Raw genomic sequence first — 12,846 nt, forward strand, 5'->3', positions numbered from 1 at the left:
GAGCTCAGAGGATGAAAGAGAGACCACCCGCGGAGGGTGAGAAGGGAATATATATGTATATATTTTAAAGTTATATACCGCAGCTTTGAAAAAAAATCTGTCTTATAATTGATTACTTAATAAGCTAATAGCTGTTTTGAATGGTTTCCAGGGCTCAGCAATAGACATTTAAGACGATTACCAATTAAATTTAAGACTCGTATCACATCAGAAAAGTACAACCGATTTTTTTTTTTTTTTTTACATAGTAGTAGTCCCCAGATTACCACAAAAAAGATGCAACATCAAATGAGTTGGCAACATAAGTGAGCCAGTGGCGAAGACGAAGGTTACCGACAAGTTTACACTTACCGTCAAGGACGCCATTTTTGTTTGTGGGTGACTCAAACGTTTGCCTGACAAAAATCGAGAAAAAAAAGAAATTAAACGTCACCACAAATTTTAAGACTTGATATTTAAGGCCATCTTAAATTGTTTTAGTGAATTTAAAACATTTCATAGACTTAATTTTAGATACATGAATTTAAAAAACATTTCAGGACATCCTCCATTAATACTAAAATGATTACTCAAATATATGCTTTTAGACTTACTAAAATTTGCTCGCTCAAAAATAATCTTTAAAGAGGCTAATTATCTCACTGTAGCAGAAAAAGAAAAAACAAAACAAAAGCAGGTTTAGCGGTATACTCACTAAAATATAAAACAGCAACACTCATTGTTAAATAAGCAGGATTTATTTTCACTTTATTAACAGAAATGTATTAACATTTAATATGCAGGAATGACCCCCTGTGAATACATGGCACAATCATATACATTCTTTAAGGAGACAGTGCACAAACTTGGGTGGGTAAATACAGAAATCTTCAAATGATCCTTCAGTGGGCTCTGACTGGAGTGAGCTGGGTGAGAAACACCGACTTTAAAAATGTTTTTATACATATATATTTATAAAGAAACATGGTTGTTACTAAAAAAGAACAAAAAAGGAATCCTAGTGTTATCACATCAGTTTCTATATACAATCTAGGGACAGGTAATTCACACAAACCAAAGGGGAGGAATCTACCACAGTGCTAGGCTGTAACTGTAATATACTTATTTCCATGTAACACAACAATCACATGTGCAGCTGATCGCTCCGCTTCATTTTAAAGAAACTAAAAAACAAACAGGTGTTTTTCATTTTATTTAGCTTATTCTTTTTAATGTCATTGCACGCCCCCCCTTCCTCCACAAAACAGACGTTTGTGCCTCAGTAGACCGCCCGTATGAACGTGTGCGCCGTGAAGTGGGGTTGACGCAGGATCCTAGCCGTCTGTAGAAAACTCAGTGTCCCGTCAGGTAGTCCTGCGTGGAGTCGGACGCAAAGGAGTCGGCGTCCTCGTTGTCGGAGTCCTCGCTGCTGTCGTCGGCCGCGGGCTCCCCGGAGAGGGCGATGCGGGCGTAGTCATCCGTGTCGATGGACTTGCAGAAGTGAATGGCGTATTTGAGTTTCTCCTCCAGCACCTGTTTGCATGAGTACCTGGGCAGCTTGAGCAGGAAGAAACACGTGTAGGACTCTGGCAGGAAGTGGTCGGGAGGGTTGTATTTGTCCAGAACCTGAACACAAACGAAACCGAGGTTTCAGTGAAGGAGATTGAAGATTTAGCTTTTTTTGTTCGTTTCAACACACAGCAAAAGACTGAAAGACGCTGACGTTTGCATGAAAAAACCAAATTTTCATAGTTTTATTCTTTGTAGCTATTTTTTTTAAACACAAAAGATCTAATTGAATAATGGCGGATGTTTCCACAGTGGTCATGCATTAAATAAGACACCTGCAAAAACAGAGATGGTAGGGAAGTAAGGAACACAGCAACGAGTAGCAGCTGAAGAGGCGGATTGAACTAAAACGCTTAACCATCCCAACTTTACAAAGGAACACAGAAATTTGCTCTGCTGAAAAAAACGGCACCAAATGTAACAGATCTGTTATAGCATGTTCAGACAAACAGAAGGACAACTGGACAGTTTGTGAAAGTATAGATGGATGGATGGTCAGAAAGACGAACAGATGGATGGTCAGTCTAAGGTTGTTAAATGGATGGATTGTAGAAATATGGATGAATTGATTGGATTGATTGAGGGATTGATGGATGGACTGTCGAATTGATTGGACAGATTGATGGATAGATTGATGGACGGACTGACGGGTTGATGGACAAACTGATTGATTGGATGGATTGATTATCAGAGGACCTTTCCTCACCTGCACTACAAAGTCTCGGCCCCTGAAGTCGGCGATGGTGCGGGGCAGGCGTGTGCGACCCCAGACGAACCTCAGGAACAGAGACCTCTCTGTGTTGGAGAAAGACTCCATCACCTCCCAGAACCACTGGATGAGCGGTGCCGTCGGCTCCACGCCTTTGTACGTGGCCACCGACTTCAGCAGGTGGAGGGGGATGTCCGGGCTGCCGCACACCTAAAGCAGAGGGAGGATGGGGAGGAGATACTTCCATCAGAATCAGCACAAAGCTGCAGTACAGGGTGACTAGTGGAGCCCATGCATGCTCTCCCTCACCATGGTTTCCAGCTCGTAACCAGTAAAAAGTGACAACAGAGGGACTGGAACCACCCGAGCCATTCCCTCGCGCACAGCAGAGACCTGCTCATCGAACTCGTGGAGTCTGTACAAAAAGTTTAAAACCATATAGATTAGAAAAAAAAACAAGAAAAAGTTAAAGAAATTTCCATCTGTGCCATCAGAAAGTTTTCTAACCTGTAATTGATGGCCAGGCGGACGTATTCGGCCCGGTTCTCCAGGGTGATGTGGGAGTATTTGGAGCTGAGCTGGATGTCCTGTCCGCTGGCGCTCGGCACGGTGAAGGGCAGCGTCATGGCCTCAAACTCCTCCGCCGTAGCCTCGTTGTCCCGGATGTACATGAGCCCAGGAATGAAGTCCTTATCAACCTGAGGACGACACAAAGTCCCCGCTTACCACAGAGTCTGGCTCAGGGATGCAACGATTCAGCAAATGATTTCCGTTTTTACCATTCCTCGAGGTAAATTGTCCTCCTTGAAGCTTCGTTATGTTATGTTTGACTATTTAGCGCACTGTGAGCTACTAATGGATGCTAAGTGGAATAAAGTAAAATGGTGCAAAAAGTTAAGTAACTGTACAACTTTTAGGCCCTTTATTCTGTCCTTTCCTCTACAAACAGGTAAAAAGATAAGTCAGATTTATTTTCGCATTTTGAATAAATAATTGTGGCCACTGAGGGCTTTCAAATTGGATTTTAACCCACGGTGAAAAAATGTTTGGGCCGGAGGATTTTCTCCTTCATATATTTCTTACTGGTTAAGTAGCTACAGCAAAATGGGAATTTTTTTTTATTTGATTACTCAACTAATTGTCAGAATAACTGGCAGGATAAATTACTTGGAATGTTTTCCAGCTTGGGTGTGTCTGTGTGTACGTGACTGTAGTCGTGACCACAACAGATGTCCCGTGAGATTCACGGCAGTCCTCTCCATCTTGTGCTAAAACATTCTTCTGCCATCTAACCTTTTACGATATCTCCGGGGAGAAAACTACAAAACAAAAGCAGCTTTGAGAGGGAAAATTCTTTCCCCCTCTCTCCTGACTCCTCCATTCTCCCAAGGATGCTGCAGGAGCATATGATCAGAGCGTGAGGGCAGGAGTGGACTCACGCCACCAGCCAGAAGCGCAGCGGGGGCAACTGTCTTACCAAACCAAAAGCGCTTTTAGCTTTCGAGTTCAAGAGAAGTTTCCAGAAACATTCGGAGAGTTCTGTACCAGCAAAGAGCCAGGCTCAGGTTTTAATCTGAGGTGGCATGTATAGGAATGTGATTTTAGCGACATTGTGATGCGGATCACTTGGACTAGAGGAGCTAAGAAACATAAATAAACTCATTGACTCTGAGGTTGTAAAAGCAAAGTCCTCCCTTCATGTCTGATATGTAACAGACATGACATAACAGGCTGCCATTATTAAATAAAACATGCATGAGTTTAAAACTGGTTCAGCCTCCAGTCGTGTAATCATGCAACAACCTCAAACTTTCGAATAAGTTTGGATTTTATGGGCTAAATCAACAAAATAGTTCTTATAAAGAAGATGGTGAAAAAATGAGACATTTTAAAAGTATTTTCCTACTTAAGGTCTCAGGATTAGGAATTTCTGAAATCCCCTCAATGACAACTTTGAGACCCTTTATTCTGTAGCCACGTTTATTTATTTATTTATTACACATTTTTTTCATAAAAAATGTGTAAAAAATTTTTAGGAAAAATGTTACAAATGTTAATTTTTCTTAAAACTTTATTCTGGTAATATTAAGAAAAAAAACATCTTAGTTTAATCCTAATATTTTGTCGAAGAGTTGACCTGCCGTCAAACTCCAAACAGAATTAGTAAAACACGCTTGTAAAAACAAAACGACGTAACTCTGATCTATGGAGACCCAATGCTTTGGTGAAAAACACCCAATTTAAAATAAACTCTTCAAAAGCAAAAAATTTTATAAAACCGATTCATCGCCCAGCAGTACTATATGTGTGAATGTTTCTGCTGCTGGGAGAATAATTTCTACTCTGTGTTCGTCCTCATCACGGCAATCCACACACACACACAATTACACACACACACCTCACTGAGGTCAGCGATGGTCAGGTTCATCCCTGCCAGCTGCTTCCATACAGGCTCTGCCAGGTTCAGGCTCAGAGGGCTTCCGGTTCGGATTGCGATTCCCAGGAGAACTCCTGCAGAGACCATGAAAAAGACATCAAAACACACTGCAGAAAATGTCCAACAGTGAAAGATATTTCAGACACCATGTTTCTTTATTTTTTTTTTATTTTAGCATAGGTGTTATTTTTCTGTTATTTGCTCATGAGGAGATTAGGCGGATTTGTACCTAGGAAGCGAAACATGCTCATGTGAAGAGTGGACTTGGCAGCAGGGTTGAGCAGGAAGCAATCCCTGTTGGCGCCCGACTCGTCGCGGCCGTTCGGCGTGACGATGAGCAGCGGCGTCAGCGAGTTCTGCAGCTCCTCGCACATCTCGGCGATGGACTCGCTGTAGCCTCCGCCGCAGTCGTCCACGGACTCGCCTGATAAGAAAGAAAGAGGGGGGGACAGAGATGGAGAACGGCATCAAACCGGGCAAGATCTGTGGAAAAACTGGGTTATTCGAACTCTGTGCATTTTATAAGACGTGCTCTCATTTTAAAAACCTATTTTGTAGGGATTTGGTTTTTTTTTACATTTTATTAATAAAGAGCTGAAAATCATTCAGAACCACCGAGTTAAAACCATCTTCTGGCACATTTCGAGACTATGGAAAAGCAGGGCAGGCTCAGTCAGACTAGATGAAGATAGTTCACGTGAAAGTCTTCAAGGACAAAGTTTATTTATTAGATTTATATCTGAACATTGACTAGGCCATTCCAGCACATGGATATGAATTGAGCTAAACGAAGAGTCTGCAAGCTGTGACTCCTGAGGCTCTCACACAAACCACACAGGAAATGTTTTTGATTATGCATGAACCAAGAAATGGTCATTTTAGGAGTTTTTCATGCAAAATCTGCTTTTAATATCTAAAACTAGTCCTGTCGCAATAAGCAACGAATCAATTAATCAAATGATCAATTAAAAATAGTTCAATAATTCCCATTCTGGTGATTAATGTCTTTTGAAGGGCAATTTTGTATTTACAGAGACATCATAATTCAGTTCACTTCTGGTTTTGGTTGTGTGTGGCTTTTATTTCCATTTTATAATTATTGCTTTGGGTTGTTGTTTTATTTTAGGCATTTAAAATATCCTCCAGTTCCAGTGTAAAGTGCTTTTTACAAAAGTGAAGTTTGTCTTTCAGAGGTCATTATATTACCTTAAAATGATCTCAAACCAACAATATCGTGTATCCCGATAATTACTGGGACAATGCATCGTCCAGCTAAATATGATATTGTGACAGGCCTGCGTAACTAGCTTCAAACTACACCAACTGCCCTTCGTTTTCTATATTTATTTTAAATAAAGGCACATCTTATTCTAAAGAAAAAATTTGTCATCTTTTGTATAAATTCATTTCGTTTTACTTCTTAAATCTGAAAATAGAAATGAATTGGAGCTTAATTTTGTTAACTTTCATAATAAACCATTTTATTTAGTACATATTTAGAAAATTAGCTGTAGCTTTAAGAATGCAAGACTGCTGGTTGTTGTACCGCTACTACAGATGTTCCGTGATGAATGACGGCTTCACTGAACAGCTGGATTTATATCAACTTACTCAAAAGTTGGTTCTGTTGAATAATGAGGTGGTTTTTCAATGCAGTTGGTTGCATTTAAAGGGGGTTGAATATAAATGCTTTTATTTTTTTGTCAAACTATTGAAACTCGTATATCGTTTTCCATCAGCAGCAGCAGTTTGCGCCGTTCTGTTGGCCTGTTCCATAAAAACCTGTCAGGATGGATTGCCCAGCGCAGGAAGTTCATCAGGGGAATTTGAGGAAGCAGCTGTGACGTCCCCGTTGTGGACATGAACACACACCTACAAACTTAACCTTCCACACGCGATGGGGGAGCAGCAGGCTGTCCGGGCTGAACGAGCTCATCTTGGCACACATCTGACCGAACACAGACTTGGTCCCATCGGGGCCCGCCAGACCCCCCTTGCTGCGGGAACGCTTCACCTGCAGAGCAGAAAACGGAAGGAAAACAAACAAAAAATGAAAAAAAAAAAAAGGTTTTGACTTGTTCCTGTTCTGCATGCAATTAATGTACTGTTGGAAACACGGCAACAACAGTACAGAACTGTGTGTGTGTGTGCGCGCGCGCGGTGGGGCTTAAAGTTACAAAAGGACTCCCTACAGACAGGAAGGGCTGCAGATCACACACCAGGAAAAAAAGGGGGAAAAAAAATCCTCTTACGAAAGACATCACATGAAACACTGAAGTATCTCAGGGGAGAAGAGGAGGAGGAGGGAAGCAGAACAAAGGAGACAGACTTTTTTTTTTTTTTAAACTGAAAAGCTGAATTCACTGCACCTAAACCAGCTATTTATGCAATTTATTAAACCTGGATAAATATCAGCTAGCGCTTTGAAAGAAATTTATTCTCAAAAGTAAGAATAAATTTTTGTTCAACCAAGGCCAACATTTGAAAACTAGTCTTTTCTTTTAAAATGCATGTATAAAATCCTTTAAAGAAAAAAAAGTTTGGCTCTATGATGAATAACACATCTCTTTCAGTTTATTTTTGCTTGGTTTTAGTTGTTTTCTTACTTATAGTTTTCTTGGCCTGCAAGTATTTTTGATTTGATTTTGATGCACGTGACAAAAACTTTGGACATCCCTGAATCAGCGAATGCAAACTTCAACTCGGAGGCTACCTGTATTCTGTTCAGCTCCACCACAGGGCCGTGCTGTCTGTCTCTCACCATCGTAGCTTGGACCACCTTCCTGAAAGCTGCTTCCTGTTTGCAGAACATTTTTTAAATGAATATAATAATAAAAAAACATAAATACTCTCCACTTATGTTGGATAAATCTCCATGGTGACATACTTTGCCCTGGGAGATGAGGATGCCCCTTAGCGTGTCGAAGCCGACTGACGGGCCGTGTCCTGTCTGGCCCAGCCGGCCCTCCAGGTCAAACATGGGGATGCAGGGGCAGAACAGCTCGGAGAAGTGATGCAGCAGGAGGAGTCTGTTCCTGAGGCCCATGATGGCGATCTCCTGCAGGTGGTTGTACTCCATGGGGACCTTCAAAAACACAAAGCGGAGAAAAAGCAGAGATTTCAAAGGAGAACTGCAGAGCTTTTACCACCACCCGGTGGACAGCCGGAGCTGGTGCAGCACCTGTGCGGGTAGCTTCCCAGCATTGGTGGGCTTGCTGGTGGACCAGGCAAGGGTGTGAGCCGAGCCACAGGCCACTCTGTTGATCTTCTTGCCCTGCAGCGCGGCGACCAGCCGTGGCCTCTGGATGGCGTTAGTGGTCCCGTCTCCCAGCTGGCCTTCGTCATTGTCGCCCCACGTGTAAACTTCTCCTGAAGGGGCCGCAACACAAAGTGATTTTTGAGAATTACTCACATTTTGATATGTTCTAGTCGTAACGTTCTACATTTTATTTGGGGGGTATTCGGTGACAGAACGGCGCAAAATTCAGCATAATTGTTAATTCCAAGAAAAACTTTTTTTGTTTTAAAGGTTTCTCCATTTAAAATTTAAAAAAAAATTGTAAATGTATATACATTTATAGAGCTCCTTTCATTCTTTTACCCCAAATAAAATCAGGGTTTCAAAAGTAACCGGGTTTATAAATATAGCCATCCTGCGCGTGATTTAGTGTTTTCACAGCTGATAGTCTTGTAGGCTCAGTTCGACTGGGGACATCTGTTGCACTTTCAGCTGCTGTGATTCACTTTCACACACAATGTGAAAATAAACCAAACCCTTCAAAAGAAAAACTGTTCCTCTGCTCGCCTGTGTTGGCTCTGCACCAAGAACTACTGACGGAAACGACTCAAAAAACTCTGAAAAAGTAACTGAGAGCAAACAAAAATAGAGTAGCATCAGATATTGGTGTAGGATTTCTTTTTTTTTGTCTGCTAAAAGACAACGAGCCATTTCTCCGGCTAGCATTAGACTCTCATGTTCGTTTTGGTTGCATCTACCCAGAATGCCCTGTGCTTTAGTCTACTTCCTGCTTTTGGAGCATTCTCCAGTTTGCTTGTATCCATGGTAGAGTTTATTTCTACCAAACTGAGACCCAACTCTTTAGGCAGACCAGAGTTTGCTTTTTTTGGTTTGACTGAGCATTCACACTTCCCTAAACAAACTGGACTTTCTAGGCAAACAAACTGCAGTGCCATTAGAGCTCTAGGTTAAACAGGGCTGATGTGAATGATGCCTTAGTGTTGTAAAGGTTGTTGACCCTTGGCGTGGGCAGACCAAAACATGTGTGGAAGGTAGACGGTCTTACCTTCCTCGGTGCAGCAAACGCAGTGCAGAGACCCCGTGGCGATGGCGATGACTTTCTTCCCCTGAAGCCCCTGAACCTGCCTGGGCCGCCGCACGTGGTCGTCAGAGCCGTGGCCCAGCCGATGGTAGTCCCCTTTCCCCCTTTCAGTCGAACGCAAACACAGGACCGAGTTCAGTCATGGAACGACAACAACACTGAGACCAAACAGGTCTGTGTGCGACAGCTGCCATTCATACCACGTGTAGACGGCTCCAGATTTAGTGAGCGCCACCGAGAACTGAGAGCCGCACTCCACTTTCACCACTCCCAGGCCAGTGAGAGAGTCGATCTAAGGGTTGAACATCATTGTTTTAGAATCAACATGAAGTAATGTTATGCATTTGTAAATGAGAACAGGTTATTCATGTGGCTCACGCATTAAAAACAGGCTTCATGTTAAATGAAAGCAGAGATGCTTTCTTCTAGTTGCATCGTTGTGCCGCATTGAGTCAGAAGGTGGGGAGCATTCCACAAAACAGCCTGGTGTTGATGCTGAAGAGTCTGATTTATTACCTACAGCTACCAGACTCTGTCTGCGCTCACTTATTAAGACCGAGACAGCAGGCGCCATTTTTCTCACCCCTAACGCATCATCTGTCTTTGAGCTCCCAATGAATCCTTGTCTCAGGCCGGCTAACAGCAGAGTAAAGCCGTCTGATCTGATAATGAGATGTATGGTGTTGCTACAGCCAGTGGCGGAGCTAGACTTTTAAAGTTGCGGGGGCCAAGGGGGGGCCAGGACTACCTCTGGGGGGCAAAATTTAAAATGTGTGTGCGCACATCTATATATCTATCTAGTCGATATATATATATATAATTTTTAAATTTTCAGCCTCTTTCAGTCCTCTGAATACTGCACTCATCCTTTTTTCTCTTTTGTTGTGTATTTCTCTATGCAACTGAGTGTATTTGTGTCTTCTCTCCTTCGAAAGAAGACATGTATATAGATTTCAGTTTAGCCATTTATTTTTGATGGATGAGCCTTTATGATTGATAATATATAACTGTACATTGAACATATTATAAACTTAAAGATGGTTTGGATTTTATTGAGTTGTAACTTGGGGATTTCCTCAGCTATGCACCACGTCTCTGAGGAGAGACATGGAGGAAATTAGGGATTGAAAACTGCACACACCTGCTCCTTCATTTAAGCAATCAGTAGTCCTATAAATTTGAACTTCTATGCAACGACGTGGCAGCTGACTCCTTCCATATAATAAATATATATTTAGCCATGTAGTACGGAGCCCTCCAGGGGCCATGGAGGGCGTTTTTTTCTTTTGCGTTTCCTCGCAAAAATGTACTGATCAGTTGATGCGGCATAATTGAATACTGTAAGCCTTTTTTAAGGTGGCCGTCTACTTTCTGCTTTAATACAAGGTTATGTAAGGTTTTTCCATGAATGTTAATATCTCGTTGTGAAATATCAGACGTTTTATATCTTTTTTCTTTAGTATAGAAAGGCACAACAAACCTATGATATAAACAAAAACTTTTCGTTAGTAGGAAAGAAATAAAAATACTTCCAAACTATTTGGACTATTTTTGAGTTATTATCGTGGGGTAATCAGTCATCTGATTGCGTCTCTATTGTGATCGTAGTCTAAATGCTTTAAATGGCTGCTTTCAGTGCCGTTCCATCTTGGCCTTAAGACACATAAACATGCAGTAAATAAATCAATTTTCAATCAGTTTTTTGCACCAAAGTGTTAATAATTGCGAGGGGACGCAAAAGTTTTGCGAGGGAATGGAAAAGAAAAAAAAAAAATCCACATTTCCGCTGGAGGGTTCTGTAATGTAGAAACCAATTTTGATATGGGTAAAAAAAAATTGCTCTTGGCTTCCCCCTGGTGGACATTGTCGGTAATGTTACCCTGTGATTTGAGCTGCCGTTAAAAGCGTATTCAAAAGCAAGCAAACCAGTGTCGCAAAAGAGAACTTATTCTTCAGGGAGAGAGAAAAAGAAGAAGAACAGAAAAAGACAAGAAAATTAGCTAAGAGAAAATGAGCTTGATAGCAATCTAGAAAGGTGCCGTTTAAAACCCAAACATTTATGCTAGTGTATTTGTGTGAAACTGGGTTTGAGTTGATTCTCGAGGATGACCCTGTATATTTCTGAGTTTGTTTGTTTTTTTTGTTTTTTTTTTTGGCTTCATAATGTTTGATAACAAAAAATAAAACTTCTCACTGTTTGGCATTGTCTAGAAAAATGTTTTTACTTCAGGCTACAATAGAATGTTCAGTTCCAATGGCATCAATGTCATCACTCTATGACATCACAAGGGAATCTCTCTCTTGAATGTAGCTCACAGACAGCGTTTTCTCAGACCTGTTCCACAGTTCTATTGCGGCNACAGAGAAAACTAAAGACAATGCAATGTTGTTTTAATCCATTTATAGTCTAAACAGAGGAGACAGCAGTTTATTTTGAGGAAATAAATAAAGTTGCAGAAGTTAACTAGATCCATGCGCAGTCCGCTGCAAAGCAACGCGGACGCGGCTCCGCCACTGCGAAGAATTAAACTTAACTCGCCCTGCAGTTTTAACAAATGGAGGTGAAGATGTTACCCTCCGCACCCAGAAGGAGAGCGATGCTCAGAAGGAGCGTGGCAGACGTTAAATAGTGTAGAATTAGAAAACCACCCATGGGGTAATCAGAAGTAGAGCTACAACAGATAGATTCTGACTTGTACTGAAGTGATTAACAATAAAAATAAAAACAAAATTCCATCACCTATAATACCTTTCATCTCACTTTTTCTTTATTTTTTTAATAGCCATTATTTATTAGGAAAAACCAAATTAGAAAGACTGAAGCCGTACCCGGAGTGCTGGTCATTTAAAACCTATTCACCTCTTTTATGATGAAGTTTATAGTGAAAAATGAACAACCCTGGGGGGTGGAATAGGCCTTTCCCTTTAGAAAAAACCGTCAGCATACAGAACCTCCACATTTTGTTTTTAAATTTGTTTAGAAACAAAGCAATTTGTTTTGTTGTTAAAAATTTAAAACATTTTTAAATATTACTTTGAAAAGCAATAGTTTAGCTCCGCTTCCTTTCTACCAAACCTGTTTACTAATTCAAATGTCTGCATAACCTTTTTTTTGCAATTGATTCTTTTCACTCTTTCCCCTGAGTGTGGTTCAAAAGGTTTTATGTGGTGAATTTCAGCCTTTCAGTCCTCTGAATACTGCATTCATGCTTTTTTCTCTTTTGTTGTGTATTTCTCTATGCAACTGTGTGTATTTGTGTCTTCACTCCTTTGAGAGAAGACATGTATATAGATTTCAGTTTAGCCATTTATTTTTGATGGATGAGCCTTTATGATTGATAATATACAACAGTACATTGAACATATATATTTTTATAAACTTAAAGATGGTTTGGATTTTATTGAGTTGTAACCTGGGGATTTCCTCAGCTATGCACCACGTCTCTGAGGAGAGACATGAAGGAAATTAGGGATTGAAAACTGCACCACCTGCTCCTTCATTTAGCAATCAGTAGTGCTATAAATTTAACTTCTATGCAACGACGGGGCAGCTGACTCCTTTCGCAGACTCCTTCCATATAATAAATACATATTTAGCCATGTAGTATATGGAGCCCTCCAGGGGGCATGGAGGGCTTTTTTTTCTTTTGCGTTCCCTCACAAAAATGTACTGATCAGTTCATGCGGCATAATTGAATACTGTAAGCCTTTTTTAAAGTGGCCGCCTACTTTCTGCTTTAATACAAGGTTATGTAAGGTTTTTCCATGAATGTTAATATCTCATTGTGAAATATCAGATGTTTTATATCTTT

The 12,846-nt window shown here is 40.9% G+C and overlaps 1 protein-coding gene across 3 annotated transcripts in view; it reads right to left on the reverse strand.

The window, feature by feature from the left end:
* Positions 1-718: 718 nt before the first annotated feature.
* The window catches only part of herc2 (HECT and RLD domain containing E3 ubiquitin protein ligase 2), a 67,664-nt gene continuing 55,536 nt past the window's right edge, over positions 719-12,846 (reverse strand). For 2 of the 3 annotated variants that reach the window (XM_016679833.1, XM_016679832.1), the window contains exons 80-91: positions 9,235-9,326; positions 8,999-9,138; positions 7,876-8,063; positions 7,582-7,779; positions 7,408-7,491; positions 6,567-6,708; positions 4,924-5,118; positions 4,656-4,768; positions 2,765-2,955; positions 2,567-2,672; positions 2,255-2,467; positions 1,333-1,605 (exon numbers count right to left, since the gene is read on the reverse strand). In XM_016679833.1, coding sequence (XP_016535319.1) covers positions 1,333-1,605; positions 2,255-2,467; positions 2,567-2,672; positions 2,765-2,955; positions 4,656-4,768; positions 4,924-5,118; positions 6,567-6,708; positions 7,408-7,491; positions 7,582-7,779; positions 7,876-8,063; positions 8,999-9,138; positions 9,235-9,326 — 1,935 coding nt within the window. Of the gene's footprint in view, positions 1,606-2,254; positions 2,468-2,566; positions 2,673-2,764; positions 2,956-4,655; positions 4,769-4,923; positions 5,119-6,566; positions 6,709-7,407; positions 7,492-7,581; positions 7,780-7,875; positions 8,064-8,998; positions 9,139-9,234; positions 9,327-12,846 lie in introns of all 3 variants that reach the window. The other variant, XM_007568422.2, reaches the window with a different exon arrangement.

The sequence above is a fragment of the Poecilia formosa genome, unplaced genomic scaffold, assembly GCF_000485575.1.
Source record: "Poecilia formosa unplaced genomic scaffold, Poecilia_formosa-5.1.2 Scaffold222, whole genome shotgun sequence".
Classification (NCBI taxonomy): domain Eukaryota; kingdom Metazoa; phylum Chordata; class Actinopteri; order Cyprinodontiformes; family Poeciliidae; genus Poecilia; species Poecilia formosa.